Source organism: Onychostoma macrolepis, chromosome 25 (genome assembly GCF_012432095.1).
Source record: "Onychostoma macrolepis isolate SWU-2019 chromosome 25, ASM1243209v1, whole genome shotgun sequence".
NCBI classification, from domain to species: domain Eukaryota; kingdom Metazoa; phylum Chordata; class Actinopteri; order Cypriniformes; family Cyprinidae; genus Onychostoma; species Onychostoma macrolepis.
In genome coordinates this window covers 11,934,879-11,948,538 of record NC_081179.1, presented here as the reverse complement: position 1 = coordinate 11,948,538, position 13,660 = coordinate 11,934,879, and the positions used below count along the sequence as shown (strand labels likewise).

At 34.6% G+C, this 13,660-nt stretch overlaps 1 protein-coding gene across 4 annotated transcripts in view; it reads left to right on the top strand.

Annotated features, from left to right (window-relative positions):
- The window catches only part of LOC131533952 (centrosomal protein of 290 kDa), a 31,218-nt gene that overhangs the window by 5,180 nt on the left and 12,378 nt on the right, over nucleotides 1–13,660 (top strand). For all 4 annotated transcript variants that reach the window (XM_058766436.1, XM_058766437.1, XM_058766435.1 and 1 more), the window contains exons 9-26: nucleotides 622–804; nucleotides 1,036–1,125; nucleotides 2,236–2,358; nucleotides 5,542–5,835; nucleotides 6,792–6,954; nucleotides 7,102–7,202; nucleotides 7,294–7,360; nucleotides 7,475–7,587; nucleotides 7,667–7,751; nucleotides 7,835–7,968; nucleotides 9,073–9,237; nucleotides 9,331–9,480; nucleotides 9,573–9,688; nucleotides 9,835–9,937; nucleotides 10,209–10,439; nucleotides 11,950–12,123; nucleotides 12,197–12,308; nucleotides 12,393–12,598. In XM_058766436.1, coding sequence (XP_058622419.1) covers nucleotides 622–804; nucleotides 1,036–1,125; nucleotides 2,236–2,358; nucleotides 5,542–5,835; nucleotides 6,792–6,954; nucleotides 7,102–7,202; nucleotides 7,294–7,360; nucleotides 7,475–7,587; nucleotides 7,667–7,751; nucleotides 7,835–7,968; nucleotides 9,073–9,237; nucleotides 9,331–9,480; nucleotides 9,573–9,688; nucleotides 9,835–9,937; nucleotides 10,209–10,439; nucleotides 11,950–12,123; nucleotides 12,197–12,308; nucleotides 12,393–12,598 — 2,610 coding nt within the window. The remainder of the gene's footprint in view (nucleotides 1–621; nucleotides 805–1,035; nucleotides 1,126–2,235; nucleotides 2,359–5,541; nucleotides 5,836–6,791; nucleotides 6,955–7,101; nucleotides 7,203–7,293; nucleotides 7,361–7,474; nucleotides 7,588–7,666; nucleotides 7,752–7,834; nucleotides 7,969–9,072; nucleotides 9,238–9,330; nucleotides 9,481–9,572; nucleotides 9,689–9,834; nucleotides 9,938–10,208; nucleotides 10,440–11,949; nucleotides 12,124–12,196; nucleotides 12,309–12,392; nucleotides 12,599–13,660) is intronic.

Genomic DNA, 13,660 nt, shown 5'->3' with positions numbered 1-13,660 from the left:
GATTAATCGTGATTAATCGCATCCAAAATAAAAATTTTGTTGACATAATATATGTTTGTATGCTGTGTATATTTATTCTTATTATCCAATGAAAGGTTAGATTTTTGTGAATTTTTAAAATAAAAGATCAAAAGGAATAACAATGAAGATTAATTTTCACAGCCTTCTTTGATCATATTTACCAAGGGTGCCGATATTTTTGTATATAGTTTGTGTGTGTATTTACATCATTTCTTTTTATTTTCACTCTTAATTTATAGACGTATACATTTTAGTAGCACTTACATTTTTTTTAAAGTCCACTTATATCAGTATTCAAGTTTTAAATGTTTTTATTTTTATTCATATATTGTTTCCTGCACTTTGTTATTCCATATTTGTGCGACCTATGAATTGCACGGTCACGGAAAATAGATATATTGCAGTATTAATATGTAAATGTGATACCAAAATGTGTTCAGGTTATTTTTCATGTGGTGGGTTTTCAATCTTGGTGGTGTCTTTTATTTCAAAAGTAGCAAGGAGAGTCCTGTATATTAACCTTTTAAAGCATGTTTCAAATGCAATCTCCTGTTATGTGTCATCTTCATGTTGTAATCCACAAATTCTCCCTATTCCCAGCATGCCGAGGACATGGCTGCCAACCTGAAGAGCGAGAACGAGCATCTGCAGAAGAATCTGGAGGAGTCTGTGAAGGAGATGGAGAAGATGACGGATGAATACAACAAGATGAAGATCGCAGTCCAGCAGACGGATGCAATCATGGATCAGCTGAGAAAAGAAAGAGATCATGCCAAGTTTCAGGTGCTTTAATCAAGTTTATAAAATGGATAATTTCAGTGCTGAATGCTGATTGGTCGATATAATGTTTGTGCCACATGAACTGGTTCTCCTAGCTACATTTGAAATAAATATTTGCCGTTGAGTTTTGAATAAATCTGAGTAGTATGTGAGTGTGCATGCATGTAATGGGCGGGTGGCCTCTTTTATGATTGAAAGAAAAATATTGTTATCATTAATGGATTCATTTTAAAGGTCAGAGAGCTAAATGAACAAATCCAGGCTCGAGTTGAAGAGGACGACCCAGTTATGGCTGCCGTTAATGCCAAAGTTGAAGAGTGGAAGGTGAGCCCAACGTCGCAAATTTCAGCATAGACAAATAAAACCAGTTTATATTCAAATGAGTTCAGTTTCCATGAACTTTCCCCATTTACCACTACTGCAGAAGCGGCTGTTGTTTGTTTTTCTTTTGTTTGTTTGTGGTTTTACCTGTCTGAAATTGCTCACGTCTTTTCTGAAGAAAAGGTTACATATTTGCTTTTGTGCCAGACTCAACCAACAATTTTGTCATCTTAGGAAACCATCCAAAAAAAAACATTTGCATCTTCAGTGGAATTTGGCTTATAAAAATGTGGATAAAAATACTTGGGCTTTTAATTTATTAAGAAATATATAATCTTATATATCAGTATTTTCTTTGAAAAGCTCCCAAATAAAGATAACTCGAAGACCGTAAATCATTGAATAGACATTACAAAAACCTAATATGTTGCTCTTTATTCTCAAATTTTCTGTAATTTCAATCATTTTAATGCACTTTTTTAATTAATTGTGTACTAACTAAACATTTTCAGTTGACAATCCTTAAAATACAAAGAATATTTTTATAGGCTAGTTCAAAGTAAAGAATAAACTCCAGACACAAATGAAGTTTACGTATTGACCTGATTGAGAGTTAAAACAATCAAAAGCGCTTGTGTTTTTAACATTTATGACGCATAACAAATGGAAAACAAATTGCAGCTGTAAAGGAATATCAAATTAACCAACAAGTATCATATTTAACATCATGACACTACTATGACTCTGAATAAGTTGACACAAATCACTCAAAAAAATGATTAAGAATGTTCTAAGCACAAAGCCTATAACTATTTTCATTGTAACTGAATAGACATGATATCTGATGGAATGGGCCCAAAAAGCTGAACAACTAGTAATTAGAGCTGCTAAAATACTGCCTGGTTTGTCAACACCATGCCAAGCCTCCAAGTGGTGAAGAATCAGTGCCAAAAGTCTAACCTGCAGAATAGTATCACACATCCTGGCAACCCATAGACCAACACTGTCACAGTGTGAACATAATGTGAAATGAGGGAAATGCCAGTTTTATTCCTTTGGTAGTTGAGAAAGTTCTACATGCTGTAAACTGTCATGTATTTGTTTGTGTTTCAGAGTATTTTATCTGGAAAAGATATGGAAATTTTGGAGTATCAGCAGATGATCAGAGACTTGAGGGAGAAACTTCGATCTGCTCAAATGGACTCTGACAAAAGCAACATTATCGCACTGCAGCAGGTCAGTCAGACACACACACACACACACACACACACATACAGGTGCATCTCAATAAATTAGAATGTTGTGGAAAAGTTCATTTATTTCAGTAATTCAACTCAAATTGTGAAACTCGTGTATTAAATAAATTCAATGCACACAGACTGAAGTAGTTTAAGTCTTTGGTTCTTTTAATTGTGATGATTTTGGCTCACATTTAACAAAAACCCACCAAATTTCTCAACAAATTAGAATACTTCATGAGACCAATAAAAAAAACATTTTTAGTGAATTGTTGGCCTTCTGGAAAGTATGTTCATTTACTGTATATGTACTCAATACTTGGTAGGGGCTCCTTTTGCTTTAATTACTGCCTCAATTCGGCGTGGTATGGAGGTGATCAGTTTGTGGCACTGCTGAGGTGGTATGGAAGCCCAGGTTTCTTTGACAGTGGCCTTCAGCTCATCTGCATTTTTTGGTCTCTTGTTTCTCATTTTCCTCTTGACAATAGCCCATAGATTCTCTATGGGGTTCAGGTCTGGTGAGTTTGCTGGCCAGTCAAGCACACCAACACCATGGTCATTTAACCAACTTTTGGTGCTTCTGGCAGTGTGGTCAGGTGCCAAATCCTGCTGGAAAATGAAATCAGCATCTTCAAAAAGCTGGTCAGCAGAAGGAAGCATGAAGTGCTCCAAAATTTCTTGGTAAACGGGTGCAGTGACTTTGGTTTTCAAAAAACACAATGGACCAACACCAGCAGATGACATTGCACCCCAAATCATCACAGACTGTGGAAACTTAACACTGGACTTCAAGCAACTTGGGCTATGAGCTTCTCCACCCTTCCTCCAGACTCTAGGACCTTGGTTTCCAAATGAAATACAAAACTTGCTCTCATCTGAAAAGAGGACTTTGGACCACTGGCAACAGTCCAGTTCTTCTTCTCCTTAGCCCAGGTAAGACGCCTCTGACGTTGTCTGTGGTTCAGGAGTGGCTTAACAAGAGGAATACGACAACTGTAGCCAAATTTCTTGACACGTCTATGTGTGGTGGCTCTTGATGCCTTGACCTCAGCCTCATTCCATTCCTTGTGAAGTTCACCCAAATTCTTGAATCGATTTTGCTTGACAATCCTCATAAGGCTGCGGTTCTCTCGGTTGGTTGTGCATCTTTTTCTTCCACACTTTTTCCTTCCACTCAACTTTCTGTTAACATGCTTGGATAAAGCACTCTGTGAACAGCCAGCTTGAATGTTTGGCAATGAATGTTTGTGGCCTCCTTGTGAAGGGTGTCAATGATTGTCTTCTGGACAACTGTCAGATCAGCAGTCTTCCCCATGATTGTGTAGCCTAGTGAACCAAACTGAGAGACCATTTTGAAGGCTCAGGAAACCTTTGCAGGTGTTTTGAGTTGATTAGCTGATTGGCATGTCACCATATTCTAATTTGTTGAGAGCCAAAATCATCACAATTAAAAGAACCAAAGACTTAAACTACTTCAATCTGTGTGCATTGAATTTATTTAATACATGAGTTTCACAATTTGAGTTGAATTACTGAAATAAATGAACTTTTCCACGACATTCTGATTTATTGAGATGCACCTGTATATATACAGTAGTCAACATTTGAAGTGGATCAAAAAAGTTCATCAAAGTTGTCCTAAGACAAGAACACATTTTGGTTTTAGGACAACTTTGATGAAAGGTTTTGATCCACTTCAAATGTTGACTACTGTATATATATATGTATGTGTGTGTGTGTGTGTGTATGTGTATATATATGTATATATATATATATATATATATAATTTAAAACAATTTAAATAAATAAATACATTTACATTCAAAATTTGTATCACTGTTTTCAACATTGATGATATTAAGAAATGTTTCTTGAGCAGCAAATCAGCATATCAAAATGATTTCTGAAGGATCATGTGACACTGAAGACGGGATTAATTATGCTGAATATTCAGCTTTGCCATCACAGAAATAAATGTCATTTTAAAATATATTAAAATAGAAAACGAGCAAAACAAAATATAAATTAAACACTGGGTATATATAAACTTGTGTTTTGATAAGAAATGGTAATTTCTGAATTTATCATGTATGGTCATTAATCATGTATGTAGAGGTGATGGTATTTTAATACTCAGTCTTTTTTTTTTTTTTTTTCCTGATATAAATTTGATTTATCAGCCAAACATGTTACTTCAGCTTGGTTTAATTTTTATCCTATTAATTAGGATAAAAGGTATGTCTCATTGTCTCAGGCCTGTTTCACAAATCCTACATTTGCGGCATGACAAAATATATACTCTACTGGAAATAAAGTGATTTCTGGATTATTACATTAAACAGTTCCTTGAATAGCACTCCTTTAATAGAATTTATCATATAATTATTTGAAGTTGGCCATTGATAATTTTAACAAACTTGATTATTTTAAAATTGAATTTACTTGAGAACGTGGCCACATTTGAATGAATTTATAAGGAATGGAACCCAAACCGCAGAGTGTAGCTATAAACTGCTAAAATGTCAAAAATCTAGCGAGATTTGTCTGTCACTGCGTGTGGAACGTAGCTCACCAGATGTATTGTTTTAAACTATGTGTCCCTCTTTTATTTTTTGTTACTTCATAAAAGCCTGTATTGCAAAAGATGGTGTTGATAGGTTTATAGTGCATTTCAATGTGTTTTCTCTTAAGCTGTGTATATGACAAATGACATAAATATTTCAGTGGCAGAACTCCTCATTGCCACTGTGATGCTTCTGGGAACGCTGTGTGAATGCTGTACCCTATTAATATGGCCGCTGAAACTCACCACAGACGCAAGATGTGTGGAACAGGCCTCAGATTGACTAATGCATCTGACTTAGTTTGTGTGCAGTTTCATGTGTGTTCTTTTTGATGTACTCTCCTTTTATTCATTACTGCTTCCTTTCAAATGCTTCATTGGCTTCCAAATGTTTCCTTTTTCCATTGTCTCTTGTTTACCACTCGGCCGAGTCAGGTCATATATGAACTGTGTGGCGTGAGTATCTCTGCTTTTCATTTCCTTTGCTTTATGTGTCATTCTTCCTCAGTTTTACATCTGTCATCTGTCATCATTCATCTGTTTCTATCATATTGGTTCATCTTATTTTATCCCAGTGGGGGTTAAGGAAGTCATTGACTTTGTGTTTGACTTCAAAAGGCCGTGCAAGAGAGGGACAACCAGATCAAGATGCTGTCTGAGCAAGTCGAGCAGTACACAACAGAAATGGAAAAGAATGCTGTGCTCATCGAGGAGCTGAGGAAACCAGTAAAGAAAGATAAAGGTAACGCCAGCGCGCAGCAGCGCAGGTTGGAAGACTTGAGCTCTAAACTGCAGGTGGCTGAGAGGAGAGCTCTGGAGGCTGAGCGTGCCGCCCAACTGGCAGAACGTGATGCCAAGGACAAAGACAAAGAGCTCAATGACACCCTCAGTCAAATCCGTCTGTATGAGTCTGTGAGTTTATCCCTTTGCACTCTCAGTGGTGTAAAATTCACTCCAGTTACAAAGTCGAAATACTTTTGGGGGTTGCTATATAAATATTCTTGGGTTTAGGACAATTACTCAATTTTCTAATGGCATCTTCAACTTGGTAAAGTCACAAAGCATCTTTTTCTTGAGTCTAAAAGCAGAAGTTGCCCATGATGCTTTTAGGAACAATAGGAGCCTTCCTTATAAGCTCACTTGACAAAAATTGTATATAATTAAAAAAATTTTGATAAATGACTAAATAAATGTAAATAAAACATTTGTTAACAATAAATTAAAACAAATGTTTTTGTTGTTTGTTTTTTGTTTTGTTTTGTTTTGCTAAAGCATATTCAATTTTTATGTAATATATTTATCAACAGTTTTATTCATTTGAATCTATTACATCTATCTTTCTGACCATTTAATTTTAGGCCCATATTTGTGGCCATATTTAATGAAAATGTGAATATTTTTAATAATTAAAAATAATTAATGTCATAAATATGCATAGAAATTATTTATAATAATATTTATACAATTATAATATTCAAAATGGATCATAATTTATATATATATATATATATATATATATATATATATATATATAACAAATAATATAATAAAATCACTCATTGAAGATATTAATATTTATGTTCAAATAATACATGTTTTCAAATAAATTATATTAGGTTGCACTTGATTTATTAATCTAATTTTAAAATTCTCATCAATACTAGATTATATCAATAATGCTTTGGGGCAACTTCTTACTTTAGAAAGGTTTTTATGCTACTTCTACAATTTCTGTTTGAAAGCAGCAAATAATTCACAAATAATTCAAATGCTAAACATTCAGAAAACAACCAGTGAGTCACTTTAACTTATAGAATTTTACAATATATCTACATAGACGTTTGGCTTAAATCACTATTGTCTTTCAGGGGACGGATGGTTTGGAAGCTGCCATCACTGAGATCAAAGAATGTAAAAATCAAATCAGAGTGAGAGACCGGGAAATAGAATCCATGATAAAAGAGATAAACCAACTGGAGATCAAAATCAACAATCTGCTAGATGAGAATGAAGACCTACGAGAACGCCTTGGTAAGTTTCCTCAGCATGCTCTTATTCTTTCAGGAATCTCATATAAATGATCTCTACAGCCAGACATATTAGATTGTTTTCATATCCCTTGTTGAGTTTACTTAGAAATCTGCTTTGACACTCATTGGGATTATCTTCCCGCACCAGGATTAAATCCGAAGGAAGAACTGGATTTGAGTGAATTCCGGAGATCAAAGGTTTTGAAGCAGAGACAATACAAAGCAGAGAACCAGGTCCTGCTGAAAGAGGTAAAACCGATTAACGTTATCTTTATGGTCTGATTTTGGTCCATTAGCCCTCTTTAATTTTGTCCGTGACCCCTAACGGGACTCTCCTTAGATTGAGCGTCTGGAGGAGGAAAGACTCGAGCTGAAACAACGCGTTCGTGCGCTGGTGAAGGACAAAGGTAAGATCTAATCTCCAAGATGGTGCATATCAGTTCCACACATATCCTATTCACATAACCAGATCATTTGGTTGTCTTATATAATGAAACCTGACAGCACATTTCCGTTTTAAGGCGTATCAGTAGTTAGTAGTTCACTGCTTGATGACAGTGTTGAAGAAAAGCCCAGCAGATCTTTTAGAGAGAGGCCTGTCTCTGGATTCACCGATGATGAGATGAAACGAAAAGTAAGCCGTTTATCAGAAAATAATGAGTTTTGAACATCATAAGCATTAAAGATAAGCTAAAAACCTGTTTGTTTTTCAGAACGAGCGTCTGCAGAAAGAGTTGAGCAACAAAGAGAAAGAATTTGAACTCAAGAGAACAGAATCCGTCCAGTTCAAAGCCAGATGTGAGCAGCATCACCGTGTGACCTTTGCACACTTGCAGTGTCAGGTGGTTTCTGTGACTATAATGTTTCTCTCTCTCCTGCAGTGAATGAAATGTTGAATGAGAATAAACAGCTGGAACAGGGCATGAAGGAGATCCTGCAGGCTGTCCAGGACACTCAGAAGAAAACACCCACATCCATTGGCGTCAGCATTCCCAGCCTGGAGAGACTCGTCAATGTACGGTTACCAACAGTTAGTGGGCCCACACTAAATCTGTGTAGTATTGCATTATTGCAACAATTTGTTTTGTTATATTTAATTACTAAATGTGTGAAAAATTATATTTTATTATATTAATTATAATAATAATTTATTATTATTATTATTATTAGAAATAATAATTTAGTAAAGCATATGTACAGGCTATAATTACCTACAATAATTTTAAATATAAAATTATACATTTAATGAGTAATATAATATATATGGGAAAATATAACTGTGTGAAAATAATACTAAATTATATTGTAATAATATATAAATAAATAATCAAATCTATAATTATGCAATTAAAGTTATCAATTAATAGAAAAATATACATTTTAATATGAAATAAAATGGGTGAGAAAAATATAATTAAAATACTTTTAAGAATAAATAATAAATCTCATAATTATGCATTTAAATAACGTAAATATAAAATTATACATCTAAATAGTAATACAGTATTTAATGGAATAAAATTATAGGTGTGAAAAATAATTGTAATCATTTAATAATAAAAGTAATTATGCAATTAAGTACATTTACATATAAAATTACACATTTAATGTGTAATACAATAGTTAAAAATAATTTATGTAGGAATAAGATAATAAATTGTATTTGTAACAAATTATAAATAAACATTAAATGTCATAATTGTGCATTTAAAATGATAGATTTAAATATAAATTTATGCATTTAGTGGAATTACTGTGGTAAAATGTGTTTAACTGAGCTGAGAGTCCTACAGTCTCGTTTTAGCTTCAATTTGATACTTTATTTAAAAACCTTTACAAAATGCAGTTGTAGTGGGGAAAAATTGATGAACATCCAAGTGGCGACAGGCAGTCAAATTCTGTGGAAATCTGCAGTTTACCTTAGCTTCATGCAAGCACAGATTTTGTGTGGAATGTGATTAGTTATCCTGATAAATTTGTGATAATTTGACATACAGTTTCAAACTTTTTTAATCTTACTCAAAGATTAAGTTTTTGCTCCCTCTTGCAGCAAATTGAAATTACTGTTCCTAAATGTCCTGTCACAACATATATGAATGATGATTGTGTTTATCTTAAGGCTCTGGAGATGAAGTACTCGGAGGGAAAGTTTGATGCAAGCCTCCACCTCAGAACGCAGGTAGATCAACTGACCGGCCGCAATGAGGAGCTACGGCAGGAGATGAAAGCAGCTAGAGAGGAGGCAACAATTACTCTCAGTCAGTTAACGAAAGCTAACGAGAAGGTATTTACTCAACATACCAACTCAAACGTTCACTGGATTAAAAAAATAGGTTTTTATCTCTCTTTTATATGCCTCTTTTATATATTTTTGTAGATTTCTCGCTTGGAAAGTGAGGTTGAATCAATGAGCAAATCAGCTGGCACTTCCATCCCTTACAAGTCAATAGCTCTGCCTGAAGAGATGACGCCAACTAGTGCCGAGGTCATCAACGCTCTCAATGAATACACGATACAACTCCTACAGGTGTGTGCATGTCTCAGTCCGGTTACTGTATCACATTATAACACAAACCAGATGTAACATGCATAATAAGACTCCCGACTGTGGATGTTCAGGAGATCAAAAACAAAGAAGATTCCATTGAGCAGCTCAGTTCAGCTCTGGAAGAATATAAAAGGAAATTCGCAGTGATCCGCCATCAACAAGGACTACTATACAAGGAGTATCAAAGGTATGCCAAGCCAATAGGAGAGTTTATAATATAAAATACTGTCTATATAGAGGTATGCTGATTCAAAAAATATTGCTTATAAAACACATATATGTTCGGTGACCAATAAAGCATGACTTTACATCACCTCATGTGCTCTGATTCAGCGAGAGGGAGTCTTGGCAGAAAGAGAGAGACTCTTTTGCCGAACTGAAATCCAAACTCGAGGAACAAAGGGAGGTGGACGCAGTCAAAGTCAAAGAGTATAATGTAAGTCTCTGAAAAGGATAGTTGATCATTTTCACCCGAAATTAAAATGGTTTCTTCCTTTACTCACCCGTAGCTCAAATCTGTATAACTGTAATGACTTGCTAACAAATTAGTGTCACTAATTTGAAAAATTTGGTTTGAAACTTCGCGGTGGACAAAATCAATTTAGCTAATGGTTATTAGATGCCTCATGTCTTCATATAATATAAAATCAATTAAAACACTATTTTACCCTTTCACGCTTCCCGTTATCTGTTTGACACATTCCCAGCAATGGCTTGAGGCTCTTGAAAAGGACCCGAGTGAGATCAGACGGGAGCTGGCTGAGATGGCCCGAAAAATGACGGTTCTCAAGGTGAATGAGAAGTGTCTGACACGACGTTACACGACTCTGCTTGAGCTCGAGCAACACTTGAGGAAGGAGAACGGCAAACTGAAGGATGATTTCACTCAAATGGAGGCTGCTGTAACTGAAAGAATCGGCTACTTGCAAAGGTTCAAGGTATTAGGCCTATGTATATCACTCAAAAAGAAATGAAGAATGATGGGATTTCCAAGGTTTTGTTTTGACAGGTGAATTGGCCTGGCTAATACACTATATTGCCAAAAGTATTGGGACACCCTCTTCTAATGAACAGGTTTGAATACTTTAGTAAGTCCCATGAGTACAAATCTTAATGTTTAAGCATATAGTAATATTCTAGGGAATTGTGTGCTTCTAATTTTATAGCAACAGTTTGAACAGGACCCTTTTCTATTATAAATAATTGATTGAGTCAGTGTGGAATAACTTGACTGGTCTGCATTTGGCCAAGTCTTAATCCAAGCTGAACACCTCTGGTGTGACTTTATGCAGACCTTGAGCCCAAAACTCTTTACCAAACACCAATGATTTGTACATACTCTATATGGACGAAAGTACTGGGACACCACCCTCATTAGAACAGAAAAAGGCACTTCCAAAACTGTGGGAACAAAGATGGAAACTGTATTTCCATCTCTGTTGCAACAGTTTTGGAAGTGTCTAAAATGACTGTACCCATATGTACAAGTCATTGGTGTCTGGTGATGAGTTTTTGGCTCAAGGTCTGCAATTAAAGTAACCGCAGGGGTGTTCAGCTAAGGTTAGGGCTTGGCTTTCTGCAGTTCTTCCACACTGACTGAATCAATCATTTCTTTTTGAACCTTGCCTTATACATTTTGAATGGTCATGCTAGAATGGAAAACCTGTTCATTAAAAGGTGGTGTCCCAATACTTTTGGCAATGTAGTGTATATATAAGTCTGTAGCAGTCCCTTGGATCCGAGAGCCTCGACTAATGCGTGAGGTTTCCTTAAATTCACCACGACAACAACGCGATGTATTCAAACAGCATCTTTATTCCGTACACCTTGAAGCGACTCACAACACCCCACAGCACCGTGAAAACTGTTTTAACACATACAGATAACAAGATTCATAATTCAAGCATAGACTCGTAAACATGTTGAATTGCATAAATAAACATCACAATCGATTACATTACACAACAAACGTTCAAGTATTTATTTAATTACAATCAACATACCTCGCTACGCTCACCAAGGAATGCAAATCAAATGCCTTTCGTCATCATCAGACGTGCATCGAATTCATTTCAAAGTGATACGAAGTATAAAATCCACATTAAAACAATATAGGCTCAAACGATCAGCGTCTCACATCCGCCGTCTTATTAACCTTATTAGTCCACCTGATCACTACGGTGTCCAAGAAGGACAATTTCAAGACAAATATTCATGATTTCCGGTTTCAATACATAAACACACACAGGGTACATAAAATCTGTCAAATCACAAATTAAATTACACAAACATCTTCAGTATTTCATAACACAACTCATCCATACTTCGTATACTAGGAACATAATTACAATATTTCAAATGGTCCCTTACAAAGTCTTTCACTATGAGGGATGGCGGTCATCTTTTCTGAGGGCTGTAACTGACCTATGTGACTTGCTTTGCCCTTAGGAAATGGCAGCGTTTAAAATGGCCGCATTGCAGAAATCCCTTGACGGTAGTGTTCCTACATCAGAGCTGGAGAGAGCCAACAAACAATACACCGAGCTCACTATCAAGTACAGAAACCTACTACAGAAAGACAATCACCTCGTTCAGAAGACAACCACACTGGAGCACCTGGAGGTACATCTGTTGCAAATTACACTAAACAATGGTCCTTCTTTGTTTTTCTTACTGTACTCTCCTTTCCTTTCAGAAGGAGAACGTGTCTTTACATGAACGCATTAACTCCATCAATAAAGAGCTTGAGATCAGCAAGGAGAAGCTTCACACTTTGGAGCAGGCCTGGGAAAACATCAGCACAACTGGTAAATGTCACTGCTAATTGATACATAAAACAAAAGCAATGCTGAAGCATTGCAAATGGTGTAGTTGACTTCTGGTGTTCACAGGTGGTGAGAACAGCATGGACAAGGCAGCCAAAGCCCTGGCCAACAGCGAGATTGTATCTGTGTCCAGACGCATCACAATGCTGGAGATGAAGGAGTTAAATGAAAGGCAGCGGGCCGAACATGCTCAGAAAATGTACGAGCACCTGAGGAACTCCCTCAAACAGGTGGAAGAGCGTAACTTCGAGCTAGAGACCAAGTTTGCTGAGGTGGGTCTGATTTATCTCTTGCATCACATTGCATCCATCCAGAACATAGCAACCGTTTAGTAAAATGCCAAAAATCACCTTAGCTTGAACCCCCCGTTTTTTTTTTTTTTTTTTTGTAAAGCACATTAAGTTGGTAAAGCACATTTGGTAAAGCACAGGCCTCTCCCTATAAATAATCTTTTGTTTTATTTTTATAAAACACAGTATTTTAAACATTTTAATAACCTTTAATTTTATTTTTATAAAACACGATGCGTTAAACATTTTATATTATTATAATATTATTTTATTTTATTTTATTGTAATAATGCACATTAAGTTGAGCATTAAATAATCTTGTTTTATTTTTATAAAACACAATATGATAAACATAATAACATTTAATATTATTTTATCGTAATAAAGCACATTAAGTTGAGCATTAAATAATCTTTTGTTTTATTTTTATAAAACACAGTATGTTAAACATTTTATTAACTTTTAATTTTATTTTTATAAAACACGATGTGTTAAACATTTTATATTATTATAATATTATTTTATTTTATCGTAATAAAGCACATTAAGTTGAGCATTAAATAATCTTTTGTTTTATTTTTATAAAACACAGTATGTTAAACATTTTAATAACCTTTAATTTTATTTTTATAAAACACGATGCGTTAAACATTTTATATTATTATAATATTATTTTGTTTTATTTTATTTTATTGTAATAAAGCACATTAAGTTGAGCATTAAATAATCTTTTGTTTTATTTTTATAAAACACAGTATGTTAAACATTTAATACGTTATTTTATTTGATTGGATTTTAATAAAACAGATTAACATTAAGTATGCTTTAATTTGATTTGATTTTTATAAGACAGTTTGTTGAATATTTAATATGATTTAGATTTGTTTTGTAAAACACAGTTTTAAACATTTAATAATATTTTCTTTTATTTCATTTTAATAAAACATGAGCTGTTTATTTTAATTTACTTCTTTATTTTTATGAAACGCAGTATGTTGTAAATTAAATAAGCTTTTATTTTTTAAAATACAGTATCTTGAACAT